This window comes from Nannobrachium achirus, assembly GCF_963921795.1.
Source record: "Nannobrachium achirus genome assembly, chromosome: 6".
NCBI lineage: Eukaryota > Metazoa > Chordata > Actinopteri > Myctophiformes > Myctophidae > Nannobrachium > Nannobrachium achirus.
The window spans coordinates 14,459,948-14,485,368 of NC_137815.1; the positions used below are offsets into that span (position 1 = coordinate 14,459,948).

The window sequence follows — 25,421 nt, forward strand, 5'->3', positions numbered from 1 at the left end:
CCCACATTTTAACACGGTAAACACGATAAAACAATAGAACAAAGCAAATGAAAACATTTTAACAATCACTTTTTCTTTTCTCTAATTACAATCTAAAATATGAACCCTTGTTGAAAAAAAACAAAGTTGTCCTTTAACACTTTAGGTGCTTTTACTTTGAAGTGATCCCGACCGTAGAGTTCCAGTGATTTCCCCCATCCACTACTGCTTTTATTTTTAAGATCCAGAGTCAAAGTGCCGTGAAAGAAATTCGGTTCTGGGTGATTTCTTTTCGCCCCGCGATGATGTCATCACCCAATGGAAGCGGCACAGCGGTTCAACTTTCACCATCGGGTCCCTTTGGCGGTACGGTAAGGTTTTGTAATATAACATGTTATATGCACCCGTGCTCTGAGGACACAAGTGCGTACAGCTTCTCTGTGGCCGGTTTCAGAATATAATGATATGCACGCCCAACTCCGCCCCCTCCCCCCACAACAACAGATAACCACGCCTACATTTTAGAGTTCTTTTCATATTCTGAATTCTGATCAAATAAATAAAGAGGCAGGGTTTCATGAACCTTTAAGTACTGTACCATTCCTTTTATACCAATTTGAGCCTTTGCCGCCTCGCTCCCTCAAGCACTTTCCAGCTGACATCACTTAAGTCAGTGAGGGTGCAGGGCATGAGGGCTTAGGCCCGTCGAACATTGGAACTGGGCCTGACTGAGTGTGCCTCTACCCCTCCCACGTGTCTGTCCTGGATCATCTGCTGGATTTCAGCCTCAGTCTTTCTGTCAAATTCTTCTTTCAGCTTCTGACTCCTGAACTGTTGCACCATCTCAGAAATAAACGTATTGACAGATACTTCTGGTCTCATACGGAAGGATCTGTTACACAGTGGTCACTGACACACACCAATAGTGTCCCAGTAACGTGTGATACAGCTTCTGCAGTAGGTGTGTCCACATGGAGTGCTAATTGGAACAGTGAACACATCCATACAGATAGAACACAGGAACTGATCTTCAGAAAGGAGAACGCTGGCAGACGCCATTTGCACACACTGATGAAAACTGGAAATATTATGAATTAAAACTGATTAACAAGGAACTGTGCAGGGATGTCAAAGCACTGATACTGTGTGGAATCAGCTTTTTAAATAGAACTCCTGAAATCTCAACATCAATTATGACGTCAGTTTTGCCCATATTTCCGAGTTCCGAGTGGACCCTGGCAACTTGATAACTTGATATCAAGTTGCCAGGGGCAAGTCCCTTCTAATCATTTATTCATCAGTGGTTCTCTTTTATGTCAAGGATCCCCAAATTAATATATAATAATATTTGGCCACAGACCCCCATCTGAAAACATCTTGTGCCACGGACCCACATACCTTTTCATATAGCCTGTTCTTCCTCTGCTGAGACGAGCGGGCCTACGTTCTCGGTGACGTCACCACCAACCAACAAGTGTCGTCACTGTCACATACTGTGCCCACATACCCAGCACCGATCCAAGTAGGCCATACGTACATGGCTACGAGTTCACAAGGAGCAAGTTGGCACCTTGACAGAGTGCAGTCTATCTAGTTTTAATTTGACATCAAAACAGTATTTTGATGTAGGCTACACTTTCAGACATAGTCTTGTTAATAAAATGGGGAAATCTCGCTTTTTCGAACGCACATCATTTTTACAACGGAGCCTCGGCAGGTATCGCTACTCGCCCCACAGAGGTTAGGGTTAGCGTAAGGGTTAGGTTTGGTTGTCGAAAAGATGACTTGTAGAAATAGCGACACGCTCCCGAGTGACACAATGAACCAACGGTCAGGGGATCAATAAACCACCGCGTGGCGCGCCTTGACCTCAAAGACACACCCGCAAAAAAAAGAAAAGAAAACATGGCCGCTGTCATGTCTGCATGTAAATCATGCTGTTTGTTTGAAACGCGGCTTCTCGATTGTTTTCAGACAAAAGATAACTTTTGTGAGGGGACTTACGAATAACTCAACATAGGCCTACCGGTACATCAAATGCAGAGAGACAGTGTAGTGCCTCAGTAAACTCAGATCACAGGTAAACCAAGGACCGAGCATCAGTCTAAAACAATATACTATCAATAAGTCTTTTGAAATATTTTATGTTAGGGGCTGCCGAGATGTTGTGACACCCCGAACCGAACCAAATTAAACTCGGCTCCAAAAGTGGAGTATGCATCGGCCCTAAAAGAGTGAAAGTCCCCCCTCATTTTTGCTGCACAGTCGGGGGGACCCACCAGGAACACCCTCAAGGACCCCTGGGGGTGGGGGTGTGGGTCCCCGGACCCCACTTTGAGAAACCACTGATTTATAAAGTGTGAAGGCTTGATGCCTCTCCAGCACACTGCGGGGCCTGTTGGGAAGTTAATCCTCTTAGTTGAGCGGTGACAATGAGGCGATCAGCGGCGACCTGACGGGTCCGTGGAGATGTTAAACAGCTCCAGTGTGTGCGGGTCAGGGCCTCTGGGAAGCAGAATGCCGCCCTGAAAGAGGCAATATTTCTCAGATTGTCCGTCCCGATGAGCAACGATAAAAAGGCTATGTAAGGCCCTGTCCAGGGACGTGCTGGCCATTGGGAAAAGCGGGACAACTCCCGAACGGCCGGTTCATTCCCGGCCGGTCCAGGCCGGCCATTAGGAAAAAAATACAAATAAAATGTCAGCCTTTGTTCCTTTTTGGGGGCTGGGCGGCCAACAAAGTAAATCGTCACTGTCGGGCAGAAACCTCGTATCTCCAAGTTTCAAATGTGTAGATTTTTTCGCAAAGCAAAGCCCTGCTTCATCATACAAGGCCGTCGCACAAAAGTAGTGAAAACAGCAGATCTCCAAGCACACAACGCCTCTCGGTGCGAGGCGTTGTGTGCTTGTAGATCGGCTGTTTTCACTAGTTTAAATCATTTTTAAAATGATAAATACAAAAGAAACGGTTTTGGACATACAAGATTTCCACCCGACAATGACGAAATATAACTCATGTAATTGGCCCACTGGCTTGTCACTTTGTCACAAATCTTTGAGTAGCAGCAGCGCTATCTCTCTCTATAGGCCAATTATTTGTTTACAAACATTGAGACTGAATGCACAGCTGACTGTATCATGTAATCAATTCCCAACAGATCCCCAAACCTGTTGTTTTGGGGAGCACTGGTTATTCAACCTCCTCTTGTGCTAGTGAGGTGCTCCCATGGGTGCGCCCTTATCGAGACATATATACTTCATTGCGCAACGGTGTTCCACGTCAACCGAGTAGCTGATATACAAACTCACATCGCGTCACCAATGCAACCCTTCTGAGCTTGGAGGTCTGTGGCTCTGCGCGCGACACCGTCGCAGGACAGAGCATAATTAGGCTTCATGGACTGCAGCTGGGCGAGCAGTAGACGCTCTGGTGATCCAGTGGATCGGTTGGGTGATCAAGAGGAGCGCTCCCTCTGTTCTGATGACGGTGAATAGAGGTGGGGTTTGAAGGACTGTTTTGAATCGCTATTATTGTTTACAATCAACAGAAACTAAGGATTATATATTTCAAGAGTGAGAATTTACAGTAAAAATCCTAAGCATTCTTCCTCCACACTGGGAGAAAAACGACATCTGAAAGTTTGATGGAATGCATTTTTAAACACGAGTGCCATCCATTGCATCCTATGAACGGTGGGGTTCATTTGGTGCCGACCGGCGTGCGCATACTGGTTTATTGCGACCGTAGGTCGCACTTACTCCAGAAAGCTCCACCAGGTGTCCGTGCGTCAGTCAGTCAGTCAGTCCGTCCGTCCGTCCGTCCGTCACACGTCAGACGTCACACTTTTGCCCTGCTCATATCTCCGCAACCGTTGCCCCGATCCATGCCAGATTTTGCACACACACTCCTTACCTGCCAAACTACAACCTCCAAGGACCCCCGGAGTTCCAGGGACCCCCAGGTCCCTGGGGGACCCCCAGGTGTAAAAAAAATACCAAATGTGCAAAAATGACCAAATGACCACCCCCACGGGGCTGCTCACGGGGAATTCCCGGGGACCACCCACTCCTGCTACTCCAGAACGGATGCAAAAGTGGTGGCGCCCCCAGTGGAGGACCCCCTCCACTGCAGCTCACATAAAATGCCCTAACTCGGCCTAGGAGCGTCCGGGAGAGCCGGGGCCGGTTCCTATTCGTCCGCCAAGGCAACGCGGAGACCCCACCCCTCATTTCTCACATGGCCCTCTTCTAGCGAGACCTACGGTCGCTTATCTCCCGATTAGGGAGTCTTACTGGTATCAATGTGAGGTGGACCATTAAGGCATCTATAGCGCGCAATGAGGGCCTCTCTATAACTCTTTTTCCCGGGCTGAATCAGGGGCCCAGCACGTCCCTGTAAGGCCCTGTCACATTTTTTATCCCTGGCTACCGGGGGGCGACCCCCCCCCCCCCCCCCCCCCCCTTTCAGCCCGGGGGATCTCACACAGACCCTCTCTGCGATTGGTGACACACCAGCTTTGTTTGCATTCAAATGTGATTAAAAAAAAAAGAAGGAAAATGGTGAAACACCCCCCTCCTCTCCCCTCCTCCCCCCTGGTGAGCCTTGTTGGAGCGCTGGCCTGGTGAGTCAGTGTGCATGTGGAAGAAAGGCATGGCCTCTCTTAAGCGGTGTTTCTTGGAATGGGGGGGGACTGGGGAACGGAAGGTTCCCGGTTCGATCGCCGTTTTGGGGCTTTCCACCTTTGTTTTTATTCTCATCATATCGTCATACAACAGGTGTGCGGTGGAAGAAGTCCTCGCATGTTTGACTTAAAGGAGTAGTTCACCCTCAAAATGACTTTTTTTTTTCCTGTTGATTACTCACACAAAAAAATGCATTTGGGTCCCCATCCGGAATCAATGGGGGTGTAATCAAATTATTGTCTAAAAAACAAAAAACAAATATTATTTAACTCAAGTCTCTGTGGTGTGAGTAATCAAAAAAGAAAAAAAGTAATTATGGGGGTGAACTACTCCTTTAAGTAAACACATCAAAACAACAATGTACTGTAGCAAGCCTCTGTTACAAGTAAACGTCCCGTATTCAACGTTTACTTGCATAATATTAAAGTACAAAAGTATCTGCATCAAAATATAAGTAGGTCTACCAAGAGTAAAAGAGATTTAGTGGAGTAAAAAATAAAAGTAATGAAAATTGGAACTACTCCAGTGAAGTAAAAGTAGGCTACCTCATATTGTAATTAAGTACAGTACTGTAAATGTACTAGTTGCTTCACAGCACTGCAATAGATAGAGACAGGAAACAGGAGGGAGGGAGTGACATGTGCCGGGCTTGGGAAATCAAATCCGGCACACGCTGTCAGACATCAGAGCCTACACAGTGTGTGACACAGTACGTGCCTTAACCACCCAGTACAGAAGTGTCCTTGAGCAAGACACTGAACCCCAAACTGTTCCTGATGAGCAGGTTGGAGCCTTGCATGGTTTCCTCTGCTGTCGCTGTGTGAATGGGTGAATTTAAAACACATTGTAACGCACATTGTATAGTGCTTTGGCTAAAATTGGGGTCCAGGACTCATTTTAGTTAGGAGGCGCCAAAGATCTTGAAATTATTATTTGTTATTGTAAATTATCATTCCACGTTACTTTCTCCTCATTGGCTGGCCCCATAGCCAAATAGCCAATGAGCCTCAATGTCCTCTCAGACAATGGCATCTAAAAGGGATGTTGCTAAGAGTTGGGTGTTGAGCAATTACCATAATTAGCGTAATTAACCACTTATTATTAGCCAATAAACGTCCATGCTTTCCCTGCCTGAGGCTCTAAGATTAGCTAGCTCACTGTATTCTTTTAAGTCACAACTGAAAACTCACCTCTACACCAAGGCTTTTAATTAGCCTTTTATGTATTATTATGTATTATTTTATTTTTGAGCGGTGCTAACCGCTCCTATAGACCGCTTTTTTACCAATGATGTCACAAATGATGATGACATGAGTTCGCTAGACCAATGAAACACTTCGATTCTGTTGATCTGTCCATGATGTCATAGTCACAGAGGCACTCGATTGGTTCACCCTGATTTAGAACGCGTTTAGGCCGCGTAAAATACGTCATAACGCGTTTAGGCCGCGTAAAATACATCATAACGCGTTTAGGCCGCATAAAATACGTCATAAAAAAATATTGAGCGGTGCTAACCTTGAATTTCAAAATTATATTAGATGAATATCACTTATAAGCGATAAAATAACCACACTTTTAGACAGACTGTGGAAGATCTTACAGGTTATAAATGATAGGCAGGTAATACAAGTTTAAAATACAAATGAACAGACTTTGAAAAACTAAAATATTCATATTATTCATCTTCTTCTCGCCTCTCTGGAGGCCTCTCTGGAGGTAAATAAGGTCACTTATCATTACACAATGACACCCCTACAAGCTACAATCCGTAGCTTGGTCAACTAACTGATGAGAAATGACAATAAAGACTTATATAGTCTGAGCAGACCTCTAGACTGACATCATACACAACAAAAAGAATATTGCCATGCATGCCTATCAACACTGATTTGCGCAGGAATTAGTTTGCACCGCTCACTTCGCACGGGTGCGATTTTTATTATTATGTTTACCTTTTAAATTCTACAGTTTACTGTTGTCTTATTTCATTTCATTGCACTGTATTTTATTCCTCCCATTGCTATATAAATAAAGTTTATTATTATTATTATTATTATGCAAGAAGATGTGCGACGTGCGTGCATGTTTGCGTGTGTGTTTGTGTGTGCACGTGTGGGGGTGTCAGCTATTGTGTCAGCTGTCAGAAAGGGGCGCTCCCAGTTGAAAAGTTTGGGAACCAGTGTTGGAGAGCAGAGAGCTTTGACAGGGCTCTGTTCCCATGTGGCAGCCAGCCAGCCTGCTCCCATGCACACACAGGAAAATAATGCTTCTTAAATGGTCATTTAAAACAGTGGTTCTCAACCTTTTCAGGCCACGACCCCACATATAATCATATTTTAACTGGGGACCCCCCCCCCCCCCCACCCTACGAGCACTAAGAGTTGAGGCATTACATTTTGTATAACACGGTTCTTGTGAAAATAGTTGTGAGCATGTAGATTGGCTATTCTCATGACTTGAGTTCAATTATATTGTTTTGCATTTGTCGCATTCCTAAGACAAAATAAATGATTTTAGTAAGTTTACCATTTATTGTAATCAAATTATTGTCTTAGGAACTCAAGTCTCCATGGCGTGAGTAAACAATGCATGGAAAAGAATGAAAGAATGAAGAATGAAAAAAGTCATTTGGGGGGCGAACTACTTCTTTAAGCATCAATATCAGTTTTACCACTTTAAACCCATATGTGTCGGTCTACAAGCTCTCAATGCGTGAAATGTGAGAAAATGTGGAATGTTTTGGAAACATTTAAAGGCTTTGATTAAAATAAGAGTTGCTCTATATTCTGAAAGTACTCAATGCAATAAAGTGTTTGTTCAGTAACAGGATGTCTCTCCAGCTCTTTATTAAACAGAAAATGTTCCGGTCGGGATACCAATTTTAGCCAATCAGGATAGAGAACTCAGACAGGATTCTCTCGGATAAAGATTAAACAAGTGAAATTGGAAGTGATGTCACAAAGAAATGATCAGACAAAATTGGAACTGGAACAATATGTAAATTAAGCTGATAAATGGGTGTACTCTCCTGAAATGTTACAACCAACCAGAAAATGTGTTTTTGTTTTATTGAAGAGATGGATAAATGGGGAGACCCCAGTTACTGAACAAACATAGCAATGATACTATCAGAAAATAGTGCTTTAACCTAGAAATAATAATAATAAAAATGTTATTGTGAAAATCATTCCAGTGAAAGAGTATACCCAAAATAGCTTTTGTTGAATAGAAGAAATTACCAATCCAAAACTTTAGTCAGTGAGTGAGGTGTTTATTTTCCTATAGAATATGACTTCCCCCCCAATTACAAGGACTAACAGAGTTTATTTAAAGGTCAGCTCCAGTGTTGACGTTGGCTTAGCGTACCGGATGCTCCCATGTAAAAACACAAACACAGACCCTTCCACTGACATAATGCACATCATCTGGGCTGCTGCCATTCACCCATTTGGAACTCTTGAGATTGTATATCGTCGTTGTCGGGTGGGAACCTTGTATGTCCAAAACCGTTCGTTATGTATTTATCATCTATAAAATATATACTAAAGTAGTGAAAACAGCAGATCTACAAGCACACAACGCCTCGCATCGCGAGGCGTTGTGTGCTTGTAGATCGGCTGTTTTCACTAGTTTTGTGCGACAGTCTTGTATGATGAAGCAGGGCTTTGCTTTACCAAAAGATGCACACATTTGAAACTTGGAGATACGAGGTTTCTGCCCGACAGTGACGATATGTTATACATTAAATATAACAAAAAAGTTATAATTTAAGTATGGTATTTGTGTAGCCTATTTATGTATTTATTAATTCATGTATTTACTTATTTATTTATTATTCTGATAGTAAATTGCTAAATACTTTTTGTTCAGTAACAGGGTTGGGATGCCAATTTCGTCCAATCAGGAGAGAGAACCCATATACAGGATGAACAAGTGAAATTGGAAGTGATTAAACAAAAGGTAGGCCTAATGAGCAGATATGAGAAACATTACGTACACCGTGTGTACACTCTCTGAGTTTTGTTGTTTCTATGAATTAGAATGAGAAATTCAGCATCTCTGGAGGTCATTTGGGGATGCAAACATTTGATAACATTGCAGGGCTCAGGAACTAGGGCGCCACCTGCAGGTTCCACATATTAAATAAGGTGCCTCATTTTGGTACTACTGTCCAATTCTCAGTGTTTATTTTTAACTCCGAGGCCAGACTCACACATAAAAAGCACGCTATACCTTTGCTTTGCCTGGGGGGAGGTGGGGGGTAAAGCAGCTACAATTCATTCCCTATGGAATTCACATGGTTTTGCAGAGGAGGGGGATGGTGAGAACCATAAAGCCAGGCATCCTCTTCAAAACCATGTGACTTCCACAGGGAATGAATTGAAACTTCTTTACCCCCCGCCTCCCCCAGGTAAAGCGTAGGTAGCATGTCTTTTGTGAGATGTCAGCCCAGGCGGGGGTGGGTGGCTACACTGGCAGAGATATGCTTCGTTTAAAGCTTGTAAATCTGTTCCGAAAATAGCAGATCTAATAGATTGGGTATTTTGGGTGAGCAGATATGGATGTGTTGCGTCTCTTTGAAGTGCTTCAGACAGATCAGATGATCACTACTGAAGACCCGCTGCCGTGTCAAACTGCCAGAGCCACACAGCGGTGTGTACCGCTGTCGACACTCACACATTACCTGGCTGCACACATGTACGCACACACATACCTCCACGAGCATACACACACACACACACACACACACACACACACACACACACACACACACACACACACATATACATAGGGTTGAATTTGCTTAGAAATTGATATTCCCCTCTGGTCATTCATTTGTATGTCCGGTGAGGATATGTTGTATCCCTGCTTCTGGTCACACTGATTTAAATTCACGCATTTCCTTTTGGGAAAATGTATGTAGACTGTCTGATATGTTTGATATTTATGTTTCTCAAAAGTATTTTATTACAAAATGTTTACTTTAGCTACATTATCCCTGGCATCCCGGTGGGGGCTCCACACTTGCAGTTGAGCCAGTAGGGTGCAACAGCAGTGTCCTCCCGGTAGGGGCTCCTCACTGGCAGTAGGATACAAGAGCAGAGTCCTCCCGGGTGGGGGCTCCTCACTAGCAGTAGGATACAAGAGCAGAGTCCTCCCTGTGGGGGCTCCTCACTGGCAGTAGGATACAAGAGCAGAGTCCTCCCGGTGGGGGCTCCTCACTGGCAGTAGGATACAAGAGCAGAGTCCTCCCGGTGGGGGCTCCTCACTGGCAGTAGGATACAAGAGCAGTTTCCTCCTGGTGGGGGCTCCTCACAAGCAGTAGGATATAAGAGCAGTGTCTTCCCGGTGGGGGCTCCTCACTAGCAGTAGGATACAAGAGCAGTGTCCTCCCAGTGGTGGCTCCTCACTGGGAGTTGCTTTGGCGACACAAACATGTGTGGGGAGGAATTGATTGGTATTCTATAATCTATAATTTTGTAACACAAAGGTGGTAAAACAATTGGCAAAAAAAAAATGCATGGGTCATATAAATAAATGTGTGTGTGTGTGTGTGTGTGTGTGTGTGTGTGTGTGTGTGTGTGTGTGTGTGTGTGTGTGTGTGTGTGCGTGCGTGCGTGCGTGCGTGCGTGCACATGTGTGTGTCTTGTTTCTGCAACAAACAGAACTTCCCAGACCCCACATTGAGAAGCAGTGGCCTAACCTGAACTCCCTCCCAAGCAGACACTTCAGGGAGTCCACACACACGCACGCACGCGCGCACGCGCGCACGCACGCACGCACGCACGCACGCACGCACGCACGCACGCACGCACGCACGCACACACACACACAGCTCTTTCCTCAGTGGAATAACAGGTGGGAGAACTTTATGGCTGATGAGTGGTAAATATAAAGTTACGCTGCCACACAAGCTAAAAGGAAACCACACAGGACAAGACAGGGACAACAGTAGGATTACACGGCGATTACATCTGTATTACAAGTCAACGTTTCGGTCTGCATACCTTGTTTTGAGACTGTACAGAGATATAATTACAGTATTTACACCTAAAGAGGCTTAAATACCGTCAGGAGAACGGCTTTGCACCTGATCACCTTATAGCTGATTGTAGCAGGGAAGGATCATGCTCTTTAATTATGGATACCCCTTTACAGATAGATGCACTATTCTGTCTTCAGTCTTTTTACTGTGACATGGATCTGTAGGAGGCCAGCCATTTATATGTGTCCATCTGTCTGTCTGTCTGTCTGTCTGTCTGTCTGTCTGTCTGTCTGTCTGTCTGTCTGTCTGTCTGTCCATCCATCCGGGGCTAATCTCAGCATAAAAGCCCTATCCCGCATACAGTTTATCCAAAACTCTGCTGATTGCTCACAAATACAAAGAAATTAGACCATATCGCTCCTATTTTGTCTGCTCTTCACTGGTTACCTGTGAGCTAGATGTGATTTTACCTACCTATACAGTATATTAGATATGCTGCCCCCTCATGAGTCAGGACACATCCTTAGGTCTTCAGATAAGGCTCTATTGAAAGGCCACAATACCAACCTGGTTACCCGGGGTGATGGTTGCCTGGCTCCAGCCAATAGACCCGCCCACTCTCTGAGTGGACTGCTTCTCTTGGTCTGGAAGTGGCATATGACGCGCCTCTTTCTGTCGGTGTCCTGGCCGATCTGGCGCACCAACCAATGAAATCAATTCAAGACCGAGGAGGGGTGGGTCTAACTTTTGGAAATCAACAGAAACAGCAGAGGGAGGGGTGGCTCACCAGAGTTCTTAATTGATCCCTTTGAACTTCAAAAGGGTTCTGAACTGCAGTGATTGAGCCATACAAGCTCGTTAGTGATTCTCTCTAATCAATGAAACATCAAAGACAATGCCTGTCATAGAGGGGAGGGGGAGGGGAGAATGATTTGTGTACACAAGTCAAACACAACCCCTCCCACCAGATGTCTTGTGATTGGGAATTTCAAAATTTAAATCCCCTCCCCTTTGAAATCTCTTACAATTGGGACAACTTCAGACTCAAGCTCCCCAGCGCAGAGTCTGAAATCAGGCTAGGATGATGGGGCTTTTGCCGCCCGGGCACCCAGGTTGTGGAATGCACTGCTAGTGCACCTTAGCAGGTTCCCTGCCTCTGTTTAAATCACTGCTTAAAACATACCTACTATACACTAAATGTTTTTCTTGATTGTTGTGATGTGATAGTACACACTTTTAATCAATGCTTTGTGAATCAAATTGTGTTGTGTTTTTGCTTTGTTGCATGATGTTTTTAATCTTGCTCTGTGCAGCACTTAATTGTGACTTTGTTTTGAAAGGCGCTTTAAAGATTAAATTCATTATCATTACAAGTGCTGGATTGATCTGTGCCACAATTCTTGTGCACTCTTTTTTTCCACATACTTTGTAGTCTTTTTGAAACATCTAACATACGGTATAGGACCACGACCACGATGGAAACAAGCCCACAAGGCATTTTTGTGTTATGGTTGTATAGGGAACCAGTGGTTTATGACACTTAAAGAGTGCCACGAAATGTACTTTACAGTCAAAACGCTTTATCAAGAAAAAGCTGCCAGGAATTCTTCTCTGCCCTCCGGCATGCGGCCTGTGATGTCACGTGCACGGACCTCAACTGTGCACGTCTTATTTTTTCCTTTTTTGCACAACTACTACATACTTACCGATAGTGATTTTTCCTCTATAATCAAAGATAGTGGATAAATCTATTCTCCTCCCGGCACGGCCAGACAGCGGACAGATTGATAGCACCGAGTTGAACTTCCTTTCTCTTTATCAGTGTGCAGTTTAACAGGTAGACGCATAGCGCCGGGCAGATAAAGCCAGCAGCAGCATTCAGTTCATTTACAAAAGGAGTTAGTTCCTCCGGGGACAGTCTCAGAAAAATGAACCATTGTCACACACCACAAGATAAGGTTTCTTGCTTTATACCAGACAATGGCACAGTACACAGTAGAATGATAAAAGGCAGCAAAGTTGGGACAAGGTCACTGGTTTGCAAGTACGTAGGTAAACGTCTCGATTCTTTGCTTTCAAGTCCTGAGTCAAGTCCCATATAGTCAAAAACAGCCCCAAGTCAGAACAAGTCCCAAGTCCAGAAAGAAAAGTCTCAAATCCAGTCCTAAACTTTTAGTTTCAAGTCCCAAACAAGTCAGTCAAAGCTTGTTGGAAGGTACTGTATCAAGTACCTGGAAAAGACATGGAAGTTTCAAATCAGGTGAGGGCTCAAGTCAAGTCACTGGCGTTAAAGTCCAAGTCGAGTCCAAGTATTTTTGTTTCATTTGATCAAGCAAGTCCAAGTCGAGTCTCAAGTCAAGTCTTGAGTCCACACCAATGATGCATTTAGTGCACTGGCTCTCAACCGTTTTCATGGCAATTAAGGACCCCCAAATAAAGAGAGAGAGAGAGGAGCCCACGTTGTGAGCTTGTATATCAGATCAGGATTCCGATGAATGTTGTTGTTTCTTTCATTCTCTCTCACTGTCTTTTCCTCTGGCTATTTCAGAGCTCGTCTGACAGGTTTCTTTTTTTTTTGCCTCCTTTTCTACAGGAACTAGTTTCCAGCGCCTCCAGGCTTCCACATAAATGGAACTATAGGACCCGACACGCACAGCCAGGCACGTGCACACATAGACATCTAAGGGGGCTAGAGCCCCTGCCCTTTTTTGCGTCTGTAAAAAAGTGCCCTCTCCAGACCATGAAGGCAGTTTTTTCTATCGTGAAAGAAATGCAAATGCCCCCCTTTCCATGCCATACCTGAAGGCAGCATTCAAGAGAATTGCCTTGTCCAACTTTTCCTGAACTTGAATGCAGCATTACAGTATGTTGAAAGAATTGGGAGCGTTTCGCTGTTACTACATGTCAACTCTAACCCTTACCCTAAACCTAACCTCCATGGGGTGAGTCGCTAACCCTCCCGACGCTCCTTTGTCGAAATGATGGTCGTTCGAAAGAGCGAGATTTCCCCGAAAGAATTGCCCTCCTTGTGTAGAAATCCATGCCGTTACGCCACACATCCAGCATTGACTGACTTGATTATGCTTAGTTCAGTGTAGTATCACTCATCGAAAATAGCAGACCTCTAAGCTCACAACGCGTCGCAGCGCGACGCGTTGTGAACTTAGAGGTCTGCTATTTTCGATATTCCCACCAAAAGGCCCTTTTAGAAATCTTAGCCCATGCCTCTCTCTCTAACATTCTCTGCACGTCCCTGCGCACAGCACAGCACAGCACAGCCACGAGCGGCTCCACTCTAAGCCCTAAACCTGCCAGTCAAAGTCACTGTCTGCATCCATCCAGACAGAGACACACGCTTCCTGACTGCTGTGCTCTGAACCGTGGCCTCCACCCCGGGGCCACGCTTCCAACTATACTTTAATACCAAGTTAACACCTTTTCACCCTGGCCTACCTGTTTTTAGGGCGGGAGTGAGAACTGTTGGCACGGCTCCACGCCACCCCAGTGGTGGAAAAAAGTACTCACAGTTCTTACATAAAAAAAGGAAAAGTATCATTACCGCCATATAGACATATTCTGTTACAAGTAAAAGTCCGGGATTCAAAATGTAAAAGTATGAAAGTGTTGGCATCAAAATGTACTTAAAGTAGCAAAAGTAAAAGTACCAAAATGTTAGAAAATATAGCAGATAAGCTCACAGCGCGTTGCGATGCGACGCATTGTGAGCACGCACTTTCCACCCCGCACGGGCGCTTTGTGCGAGTGCACGGCGGAAAGTGCACGCACGAAAGTGCACGTACTATTATGTACAGATCTGCACAGGTTTAATTAGCAGAAGAGCTGCCTTCACCTATAGCACATCCACGGCTGTCTTGTACTTTGCAGTGTTGATATGGGCTTGCAGCGGGTATAAAGAACTTTTATTTGTGACGGACACATAACTGCCAGACAGTATTCTGCTTCTCATTGGTCACCAAGATGAAAACACATTGGCACTTTTGCTCTATTTCATCGGTGAAACGGCATGCATTTGCAGCGCAGTGCATGCATTCAGCTCTGTGCAGCGAGTTCTGCTTTGATCGGAGTGATTATGAATAATACATTATTCCGGGGTTTGGTTTCCAAACAAACCATTATAAATGCATACATGCTTTACTGGTCTGTGACTGTGACCATTTTCATCTGAGCCCCTTTCCTGGTTTATTGTGCAAGCGGGGGAACAAGGAAGGAACAGACGAAACAGGACTTGAACCTGCGACGCGCTGTGAGGCTATAGGTGCCCGCACCGCTACGCCAGCTGTCCGGGCGATCGAGAGCTTTGAGTAAACCACAGCAAACTTGTCTGCCCTGCATGCTGACATCACATGGTATTACTTCCGCGTACTTGTGGAATGCGATAGGTCACGGGAGATACGCTATAGTTTAAACAAAGCTTTCATTCTTGTAATCTACAAAAAACAAACCAAACAAAAAGAGCATGGAAATACCCGAAATATTTCCAGCTTGTCAGGAAAAGAATCAAAACAAATATTGGATAGAGAGAGATCGAGATCTCAAATGATATAAAACAAGGGTCTTCAACAGGGGATGTCCAGGACCCCTAGGGTCCTGGACAAGTTACTTCATTGAGTGATAGATATGTTTTTTTTATATTAACCACTTGAACCCTTAGTGTCCATATTCTGAGAAATGTAGCCAAAAATTGAAGATACAAGCAACGCGCTGCAAGGCGTTGTGAGCTTGTAGATCTTCTATTTTTGGCAAAGAGCTTTGGTGTATTGGGGAAAAAGAGCAGACTAAGTACAGAGTGAAAGGTCGAGTTTATTTAGTATTGACGGCTCAAGTGGTTAAATATCTGAAAACACAAATTGACATGAATCCAACATACACTGATAATTGTCAAACAATGAAACTATATGGAATCTATGAAAAGGTTGTGGGGGGTCCCTGCTTCATCTCTCTCTCAACAAAGGGGTCCTCGGCCTGAATTAAACGTTGAAGACCCCGGATATAAAAGCTAATTGAGGTCACATTCCATATTATGCTCTGGCGGTGACGTACCGTATCACCGGCCTGGCGTATCATAGTCTCCACACTGTTCTTGATCACAGTATTTTCTTTTGTGGAATACGTTTTACAGGTGCTCGGGTCACCGAGCCAAAAAAAGACCGTGGTTGCAGCGTTTCGCTTCTCTAGCAGAGCGGAGGAACAAACTAGTCATTGTTTTGCGCCGGCCCGGGGAGCGCATTTTATTTACACTATTACACATCCTGACATGACATGCCACGCTTGTCTTTTGACAAAAAAAGCTCTGTTTGTAGAAGGACGGCGTGAGTCACGGTTCACCGGCGCACCTGGTGACCTTGGCGTATAAATAATGAGGACAGATAGAGAGAGAGAGAGGGCCGGAGCATTGTTTTTATCTGTTCTCTCATCGCGTTCATATAGCGGCATAATATTCCAGCTGAATTAACATCTTCCATATTGGATGGGGCTGACGGAGACAGAGACACAGCTGGCTCTCAAAGTGGGGGTCCCCGCCCGGACCCCCAGGGGGTCTTTGAGGGGGTTCTTCTGGGAGGGTCTACCCGGCAGCAAAACGAGGAACGGTTTTGATTTCACTATTAGAATTTAGAAAGATCTTGTGATTAAACACCAAGAGGTCTGTTCAAAAAAATCTACAAGCATCACAACCTGTCGCATGGTGAATAAAGTTGTGAGCTTGTCAGATCAACATTCTTTTTTTAATCTTGTTTGAAGATTAAAGATTTTTTAATGTATATATTTTATAATCAATTAGGCACATAATATTTTCAAATATACATATGAATTTGGGGGTTATTCAAGGTTCAAGGTTACTATATTCAAGGGAGACAAAATAAATAACCTTGACATGCAAATGTTTGAGAACATTGATCTGTTGTGATTGCTCATTATGCAGAATGTCCAATTTCACATGTTTTCAAATGTATTCATGTATAAAAATTGTTGGAAAATAACAGATGTTCAAGCTTGTAGATCGTCTATTTTCAAATGGACGAAATGTATATGGCTGAAGTAATATGATTGCGACCAGATCCTGTCAGTCACTCCTGTCAAAATCCCTCATTATTTTGTCACTCTTCTTTGTCACTCTTCTGACATCACAATGAGTACTGCTTGCATCTGAGCTCAAGGGAGGGGTAATGGCCACCCTTTATTTCTCCATATATGGAGCTACCCGACACATCTAGCTAATTAACCTACAGTAGGTCTCACCTAATAAACTCCATATTTGGACCTAGGACGATCTACAGCTCCATATATGGAGCACATGAGGACATCTAGTGCTGACATCAGTCTGATGGTCTCTGATGTCACAAGCACACAGCTCTATAAATAGGGTGGCCATTACCCCTTGAGCTTAGGAGGCAAGCAGTACTCATTGTGATATCAGAAGAGTGACCTACTGTAGAGCAAGATCTGTCGGGTAGCTCCATATATGGAGTAACAATGTACATGTCTCCCAAGTAAAGCCTGGCTAAGTTAGTTCATTTTGGGGAACCCTGAACTTTAGTTCAAAATGTGGAATTATGAACTATATGAAATTAACTATAGTTCATTTTAGAAGTTGTAGTGAACTTAAATTTGAACTAGTTCATCTAGAAAGTAAACTTTCCCAACACTGCTTACATGGTGTATGTTTGTAATAATAATCAAAATCTAGTAAGTAACAATAACTAAAGTTTTCAAATAATTCTAGTGGAGTAATAGTACAATATTTGCTTCAGAGACGTAGTGTGGTAGAAGTAAAAGTAAGAAATACCTCAAAATTGTACTTTAGCACAATACCTGAGTGAATATACTTAGTCACTTTACACCGCTGGTCTGCTTATGTCTTAACTAGCATCTAATGACTCCAGACAACAGGTAAATGACTGTGCTGCCCCCTCCATCCATCAGGGGCCTGTCTGGGAGGGGGCCCGGCAGGGGTGTCACAAGGGGGGGAGTGGGACTGAGTTACTAGGGCCCAAGGTGGAGGAGCCTTAATTATTTTATACTTTAGCTATTGAAAAATAGCAGATATACAAGCTCACAGCGTGGCACCGAGTGCCGTGCTGCGAGGTTGTGGATCTGCTATTTTTTAAAAGTTGTGAAAATGGGTGCAAATCTTTGTATATATATATATTATGTCTTTTTTAAGCAAATATTTGCATTGGGGCGGTCCCTGGAACTAAATATTTTATATTTTGAGATGGGGGTCCGTGGCCAAATATGTATCATTTAGGGGGGTCCTTCTCATGAAAAAGTTTGAGCACCACTGACATAGAAAGCTTTTCCAAAAACAAAGACTTTCCAAATTTTCAAGACTTCTCAAAAATAGCAGATCTACAAGCTTGCAGCGCGGCACTCGGTGCCGCGCTGTGAGCTTGTATATCTGCTATTTTTCAATAGTTAAAGCACAAAATAATGCGTTCCCAGTCTAAATGGGATGAAGAACATTCATGGGGGGCCCCGCAGTGAATCCTTGTACCCAGGGCCCAGAATTTGGTGTGACACCCCTGGGGCCCGAACCAGACAGCAGCAGCACACGGGACCCTCCTCTTGTTTCCTGCCAGGGGGGGACGATGAAAGAACTGTCACTTTCCCCCAAAGTGACTGCTGTAGCGCACTGGCTCAGAGATCACTGATAACACACACACACACACACACACACACACACACACACACACACACACACACACACACACACACACACACACACACACACACACACACAAACATGCACACACGCATGCGCGCCTCCAGGACTTGTTTTCAAACATTTTCATGTCAAGGACCCCCAGATTGATGCTTATTAGGCCATGGACCCCCCATTGAAATAGATTTTGTACCAGAGAACTGAGAACCCCATTTCTAAAGAGACGTTTTGTGTAGTTAAAATGTTTCAAAACCATTCAACATTATTTCCAAAATGTTTCAAAAATAGCAACTCTACATTGTTCACATTTTCTTTTCTATTTATTACTCACGCCATGGAGACATGAGTTCAATAATATTTTTTGGGTATCTGTCGCATTCCTAAGACAAAGACAAAACAATTACCCGCATTGATTCTAGATGGGGAGGGAACCCAAATGCATTTGGGTCCCCATCCGGAGTCAATGGGGGTACATTTACTACAATAAATTGTTTTGTCTTAGGAATGCGACAAATACCAAAAAACATTATTGAACTCAACTCTCCATGGCGTGAGTAATAATCCGTAGGGGGAAAAAAGTCATTTTGGGGGTGAACTAGTCCTTTAAAAATCCCCTGGAGGTTCCCGGACCCCCAACTGGCCCATACAGGAAGAGATAGCGAGTCTGATACATCCCGGCTCTCATTATGTACGCCACTTCATCAAATTTAGACAGAAATAGAAAATATTTCCGTTTGAGCGTGCTCTGACTGGCTGCAGGGACGTGCGGGCCATTGGGAAAAGCGGGACAACTCCCGAAACGGCCGGTTCATTCCCGGCCGGTCCAGGCTGGCCATTAGGGGAAAAATAAAAATAAAATGTCGGCCTTCGTTCCATTTTGGGGGCTGGGCGGCCAACAAAGTAAATCGCCACTGTCGGGCAGAAACCTCGTAAAGCAAGCCCTGCTTCATCATACAAGGTCGTCGCACAAAAGTATTGAAAACAGCAGATCTACAAGCACACAACGCCTCGCGGTGCGAGACGACCGCGAGGCGTTGTGTGCTTGTAGATCGGCTGTTTTCACTAGTTTAAATCATTTTTAAAATGATAAATACAAAACAAACGGTTTTGGACATAGAAGGTTTCCACCCGACAACGACGAAATATAACTCATGTACAGTAATGGGCCCACTGGCTTGTCACTTGTCATGATCTGAAATGGCAAATCTTTGAGTAGCAGCAGCGCTATAGAGAGAGATCTCTCTCTATAGCGCGCAATGAGGGCCACTCCAACTCTTTTTCCCGGGCTGAATAAGGGGCCCAGCATGTCCCTGTCTGACTGACATGGCTGCGTGTGTCTATCTGGTTCCCTCCTTTTTTCTTTTCGTGGAAGCCCCTCTTCTTATACATCTGAAAACAGCTCAACACCCCCCTGGGGAACGGGGAACGGGTCAGAGGGCCATGTGGCAAATTTCCGTTAATCTTTACCCCTGAAACACATTAGTTAAGTTTGTCAAGTGACATGGAGGTTTAGGTCGTACGGAGTTGAAACCAGCAGTCCTGACTGTAAGGGATGGGGGGGTCTGTACAGCAGTGTACAATACCTGTAATACCTGGAGGAGATGTTTGAGCGTTCATTTTGACAGAAACGTTTTTTTTCCACTTTTTTCCCGATTTAGTCAAACGTCTATTTTTTGCAGGCCTTGGTGGTGTCGTAAAAATGACTTGTCCTAATTCCGTGGATCTCCAATTTAGTCAACATTTAAAAACTAGACAAAAATGTTATGGAGGGGACAGTGGAGATTTTACACAACTATATAGATTTTACACAACTATAAAGTTGTGTAAAAACAATACCTCAACATGTTTATGAGGAAAAGTCCTCATAAAGGATAGACCTATTATACTTTTACTCAACAACAATTATTTGATAACTAGTTACTAGTTACTTTTTTGATTTTGATACCAACACTTTTGTACTTTTACTCAAGTAGGCCTACATTTTGAATTACGGACTTACTTACTTGTATAACAGAGTATTTCTACAGTGCACTATTGATTTTACTTAAGTAAGTGAGCACTTTTCCCCACCACTGTTTGTAATGAACTTGTCCAGTGTATCGTCACTGCCGGGGAGAAAACTCGTATCTCCAAGTTTCAAATTTTGTACGCTTTTACGTAAGGTAAAGCCCTGCTTCGTCATAAAGACTGTCGCACAAAACTAGTGAAAAATAGCAGATCTACGAGCACACAATTTTGTGTGCTTGTAGATCGTCTATTTTCACGAGTTTAAATCATTTTTAAAACGATAAATTCAAAACAAACCGTTTTGGACATACAAGGTTTCCACCCCGACAACAACGATAATTATGCGCGAAGTTCAGGAAGTTGGACAGCTGCTGTCGGAGCGGCGGGTGCATCACTTAGCGCTCGCCAGCGGTATACCGCCATCCTCCTCCGCCAATTATCCCGTCCTCGCGGCCCCGCCCCCACGTCCATCTCACCGCCACATCAAAGCCATGAAGACCTTCCACCTCTCCCCCCCCCCTGCCCCCCTCCCCTCGATGCCCTCCGCTGTGCGCCTTATTAATACGTGTCATTTATAACTCAGCGCTAATGATAGGAGGCACTGCAGTCAGAGATGTCGTTCCAAGAGAAAGATCTCAATCTACCAGAAGACGGATATGCACACGATACGTCCCCCTCACGGACGTCCTTGAAGATAACATAGCTGATACAGCTTCATTCCAGCCTAGGTCTCTTGAAGTTCTGCTTGCTGTCGGGGCAAAAACCTGCATATCTCAATCATTTTTTTCCCTCTCCATTGCACGGCTCTACAATATCATGAAACTGAGAAAAAACAATTAATGTACTTAATGTCTCTACGGACAGGGAAACGGACGTGTTTCGGCCAAACAGGTCTTCCTCAGCTATTTTCTTAAAGAAAAAATAGGGCCAGAGTGGTGATTCTGATGCTACGATAAAACATTTTGATGGGGACCATTTGGAATCCTCTCATGGACTGTGGGGTATAGGGTGGGGTGGGGGGCGTACCCCGTAACCCTGGCGTACCCCATAGCCAACTTTGGGAACCCACGCCTTAGATGACATGAAGGTACATGGACTACATGCAAGCATCATGTGAGTCTATACTGTGTGATGATAGAAAGGTCCATCCATCCATCCATCTTCAACCGCTTATCCGGAATCCGGTCTCGGGGGTAACAGTTCCAACTGAGACTTCCAGATTTCCTTATCCCGAGCAACTTCCTCCACTCCCTCACAGAGTATACCGAGGCGTTCAAGCCAGTTTGGAGATATAATCTTTCCATCTGGTCTTTGGTCTGCCACGGGGTCTCCTCCCAGTGGGACGTGCATTGAGGACCTTCCTAGGAAGGCGCTCGGGGGGCATCCGTACTAGATGCCCGAACCACCTGACTCCTTTCCAAGTGTAGGAGCAGCGTCTCTAAGTCCCTCTCGGGTGACTGAACTTCTCACCCTACCGGTATCTCTAAGGGAGATAGCCACCCGTCTGAGGAAACCCATTTCGTCCGCTTGCACCCGCGACCTTATACTTTCGGTCATGACCCACACTTCATGACCATAGGTGAGAGTAGGAACGAAGATTGCTCGGTAGACAGAGAGCTTTGCCTTCCGGCTCAACTCTTTTTTCTTCACAAAGTATACAGTAGGCAAGCAGCCAATTCATCCCCAACCTTTCCTTTTTCTACCCGAATTAATCATTATGCCAATTTATTCCTCCCACGCTGCTTGCCACTGGCTCGCTTTGGCAATGTAAACGGTTGTCTCCACATGCCTGTAGGAGAATACGTGCAAATATCATGCTCCCCGCCCCGCTTCTGAGCAGTTGTATTTGTATGGACGCACACACGCACGCACAAACATCATCAGCTTGTGTTCCGCAGTTCCAGTTTTGTCTGCTGATTTTTTTGGCTCATTTATTTATTTGTTTCATTTATTTATTTGTGTGTGAATTTCAAAATCTATTTGCCGAAAATAGCCGATCTACAAGCAGATCTACAAGCTCTCAACGCCTTGTGCTGCGAGGCGTTGAGAGCTTGTAGATCTGCTATTTTTGGCTAAAGTTCTCCTCAGAGATACGATTTAAAATAATTATCCTATCACACAAGGATTTGGCGGCCCCCTGTAGTAACTCTAAGGACCCCCTAGGTGTCCCGGACCCCCTGTTGAAGACCCCTGGTGTAAAAGCATTCAATTGAAGTTAATTTAAAAGGTACATTTCCTCAGTTAAATGACTGTAAAAGTGCCTGACAATAAGTGTGCTTCAGTAGTTGAGTAGAGGCATCCAGGTTTAGGCAGCAGCCCGTCAGTGACACAGCTCTAGGGTCAGTCAGTCAGGTGAGAGCCTTACCTGCCGCTGAACTCTACTCCACCCCGGGCCATCCACCACCTCTCTCTCTCTCTCTCTCTCTCTCTCTCTCTCTCTCTCTCTCTCTCTCCCCCCCCCCCCCCCCCCCCCCCCCCCCCCTCTCTCTCTCTCTCTTATCCGCTAAACAAACGGTGAATTCCACAGCCGTAGCCTCAGGCCGTGATACTTCCACCACACGCACGCACGCACGCACGGACGCAAGCACGCACGCACGCACGCACGCACGCACGCACGCACACACGCACACACACACACACACACACACACACACACACACACACAGGTCTCTAATATGTTTTTACATGAAGCTTCTCATTTAAAAAAAAAAAAAAAAAGAAAAAAGGAGAGAAAAAAAAGAGGATGGTTTGTTTTCCGGTGCTGAGTCGTGGCTCGCGCCTATCGCTGCAGATTACCAAGGTGGGAGTCAGGACACTGCTGCTGCTGTGCACTAAATGACTTTTGAAATTACATTTATACTATTTCATTAAAACACTACATTCTGATTCAATTCGTCCGATCAGGAAAGAGAAACCCACAAATATCACTAATCAGCTTGTGTTCCGCAGTTCGGTTACTTTTGTCCGCTCGTTTATTTGTTTCATCGCTTTCACAAATGATGTCACAGTGGAGCAGGGACGTGCAGAGAATGTTAGAGAGGCAGGGGCTGAAATTTCTAAAAGGACCTTTTGGTCGAAATATCGAAAATAGCCGACCTCCAAGCTCACAACGCGTCGGCAGAGCTTGGAGGTCGGCTATTTTCGGTGCTTGATACCACACTGAACTAAGCATAATCAAGTCATTACTGAAGATGTGGCGTAACGGCATGGATTTATACACAGAGAGGGCAATTCTTTGCGAGGCGTTGTGTGCTTGTAGATCTGCTGTTTTCACTACTTTTGTGCGACCGCCTTGTATGATGAAGCAGGGCTTTACTTACGAAAGAACGTATACATTTGAAACTTGGAGATACGAGGTTTCTGCTTGATAACAACGATTTACAGCTTGGCTACCAACATCTATACTATAATTTTGCGAATGTCTGTCTGAGTGAGTGTCTGTCTGTATGAAACAGCGTTTCTCCTCGGTGGCTGGAGCAATTGATCTGAAATCGCATCACCATCAGCATATGAACACACCTGACATAACTGTGAAGCCCGTTTGTCACTTTCACAAATCGTATGCTGTATAATAGCATTTTTATGGTGTATCTATATCTATTTAGCCTACAGTACCTTTTGTGACCACACATGTTAAGGGAGGGGCGCTGTTGTTCAGGCCATGCACAATCACACACAAACCCCCACACACACACACACACACACACACACACACTTTGGGGAGTGTGTGTGTGTGTGCAGGCGGGCAGGCGGGCGGGCGGTCGGGGGGGGGGGGGGGGGGGGGGGGGGGGGTTAGCCATTAAACGAAACGGGCATTTCTTACATTGATGCTCCTACATATTATCATGCAAGCACCAGTTAAAGTTACTTTCCATCCCTCATATACTGTATGCACAGTGCACATCCCATAACCAACACACTGCACATCATTTTGGAGCTCATATCTTTGAACGGGTAAGGGCTAGTAAAGAAAACACGTGCATTTTGTGTCTGTCTCGGAAGCACTAGGGTTTCAGACAATAGAGGTACGGGCCGTACGGCATGCACATGCACAGTAGTGATTTAAATGCAGAAGTCTTGCAATCCCAGATTTGACAACCAGACCGCGGTATGGGGGCCTGGTTCAGAGTATAGGTGACCCCTCACATGAGATGGCCTTTAGCCCAGGGGTCTTCAACAGGGGGTCTGGGACGCCTAGGGGGTCCTCCTCAGAGTTACTAGAGGGGGGCCACCAAATCCTTGTGTGATAGGATAATGATTTTAAATGAACAACTTGAACCCTCGCATCCCTATACTCCGAGGAGAACTTCAGACAAAAATAGCAGATAGCGCTGCGAGGGGTTGAGAGCTTGTAGATCGGCTATTTTTGGTAAATAGTAAAAAAGAGCAGAACAAGTACAGAGTGAAGTATCGAGGATTTATGATTTTAAGTGGTTAAGTGTCAAACAAGTCTATGAATCTATCTATGTAATCGATGAGAATCTCCATCACACATTTATATAATATGTAGAGGGGGTCCCTGCTTCATCTCTCTCTCTGCTAAGGGGTCCTTGGCCTGAAAACGTTGAAGACCCCTGCTTTAGCCAATAGGGAGAAAAGGGAAAAAGGGGTAAAAGTGAGAAAGTGACGACTAATTGCAGTTCTTTTTATTGCCAAGCTTTAAAAATGTGAACTTGATTTTATGGTATTTTTTCCCTCCTCTCCAGTCCATGGGGCCTCCCTGGCGGCCCCGTGGGGCCCTTCTGGGGACCTCTCTCCCCACTTTGAAAACCACTGACTGCAGTGACAGTGGTGCAGCAGCACGCCACGACACTTAAACAGATTACCGCAGTAGACTGGTGTCTGACAACTGCCTGCCTGCCGGGCCTATAAAACAATATTTATTACTGTCTTAATTTGTATGGTGTGGAGACACTTGGCAGCGTGCTGCTACTTAAGGCAGCGTTTACACTAGCGTTGGGAGCAAGTCATTTCCAGCGGACTCCAGCGACATGAAGCTACAGACGGATGCAGGCCACACGTCGCTGTGTGGCAGGCGTGACGCGCTACAAATCAAGTCGAGCTGGTCTCCACTTCTTTTACA

At 44.8% G+C, this 25,421-nt stretch overlaps 1 protein-coding gene across 1 annotated transcript in view; it reads right to left on the reverse strand.

Annotated features, from left to right (window-relative positions):
* Window positions 1-675: 675 nt before the first annotated feature.
* LOC308286827 (protein NLRC3-like) overlaps window positions 676-25,421 on the reverse strand; it is a gene marked incomplete at both ends in the record, with an annotated part of 92,053 nt that continues 67,307 nt past the window's right edge. Inside the window, one exon of the mRNA XM_080727950.1 lies at window positions 676-871. Coding sequence (XP_080584076.1) covers window positions 676-871 — 196 coding nt within the window. The remainder of the gene's footprint in view (window positions 872-25,421) is intronic.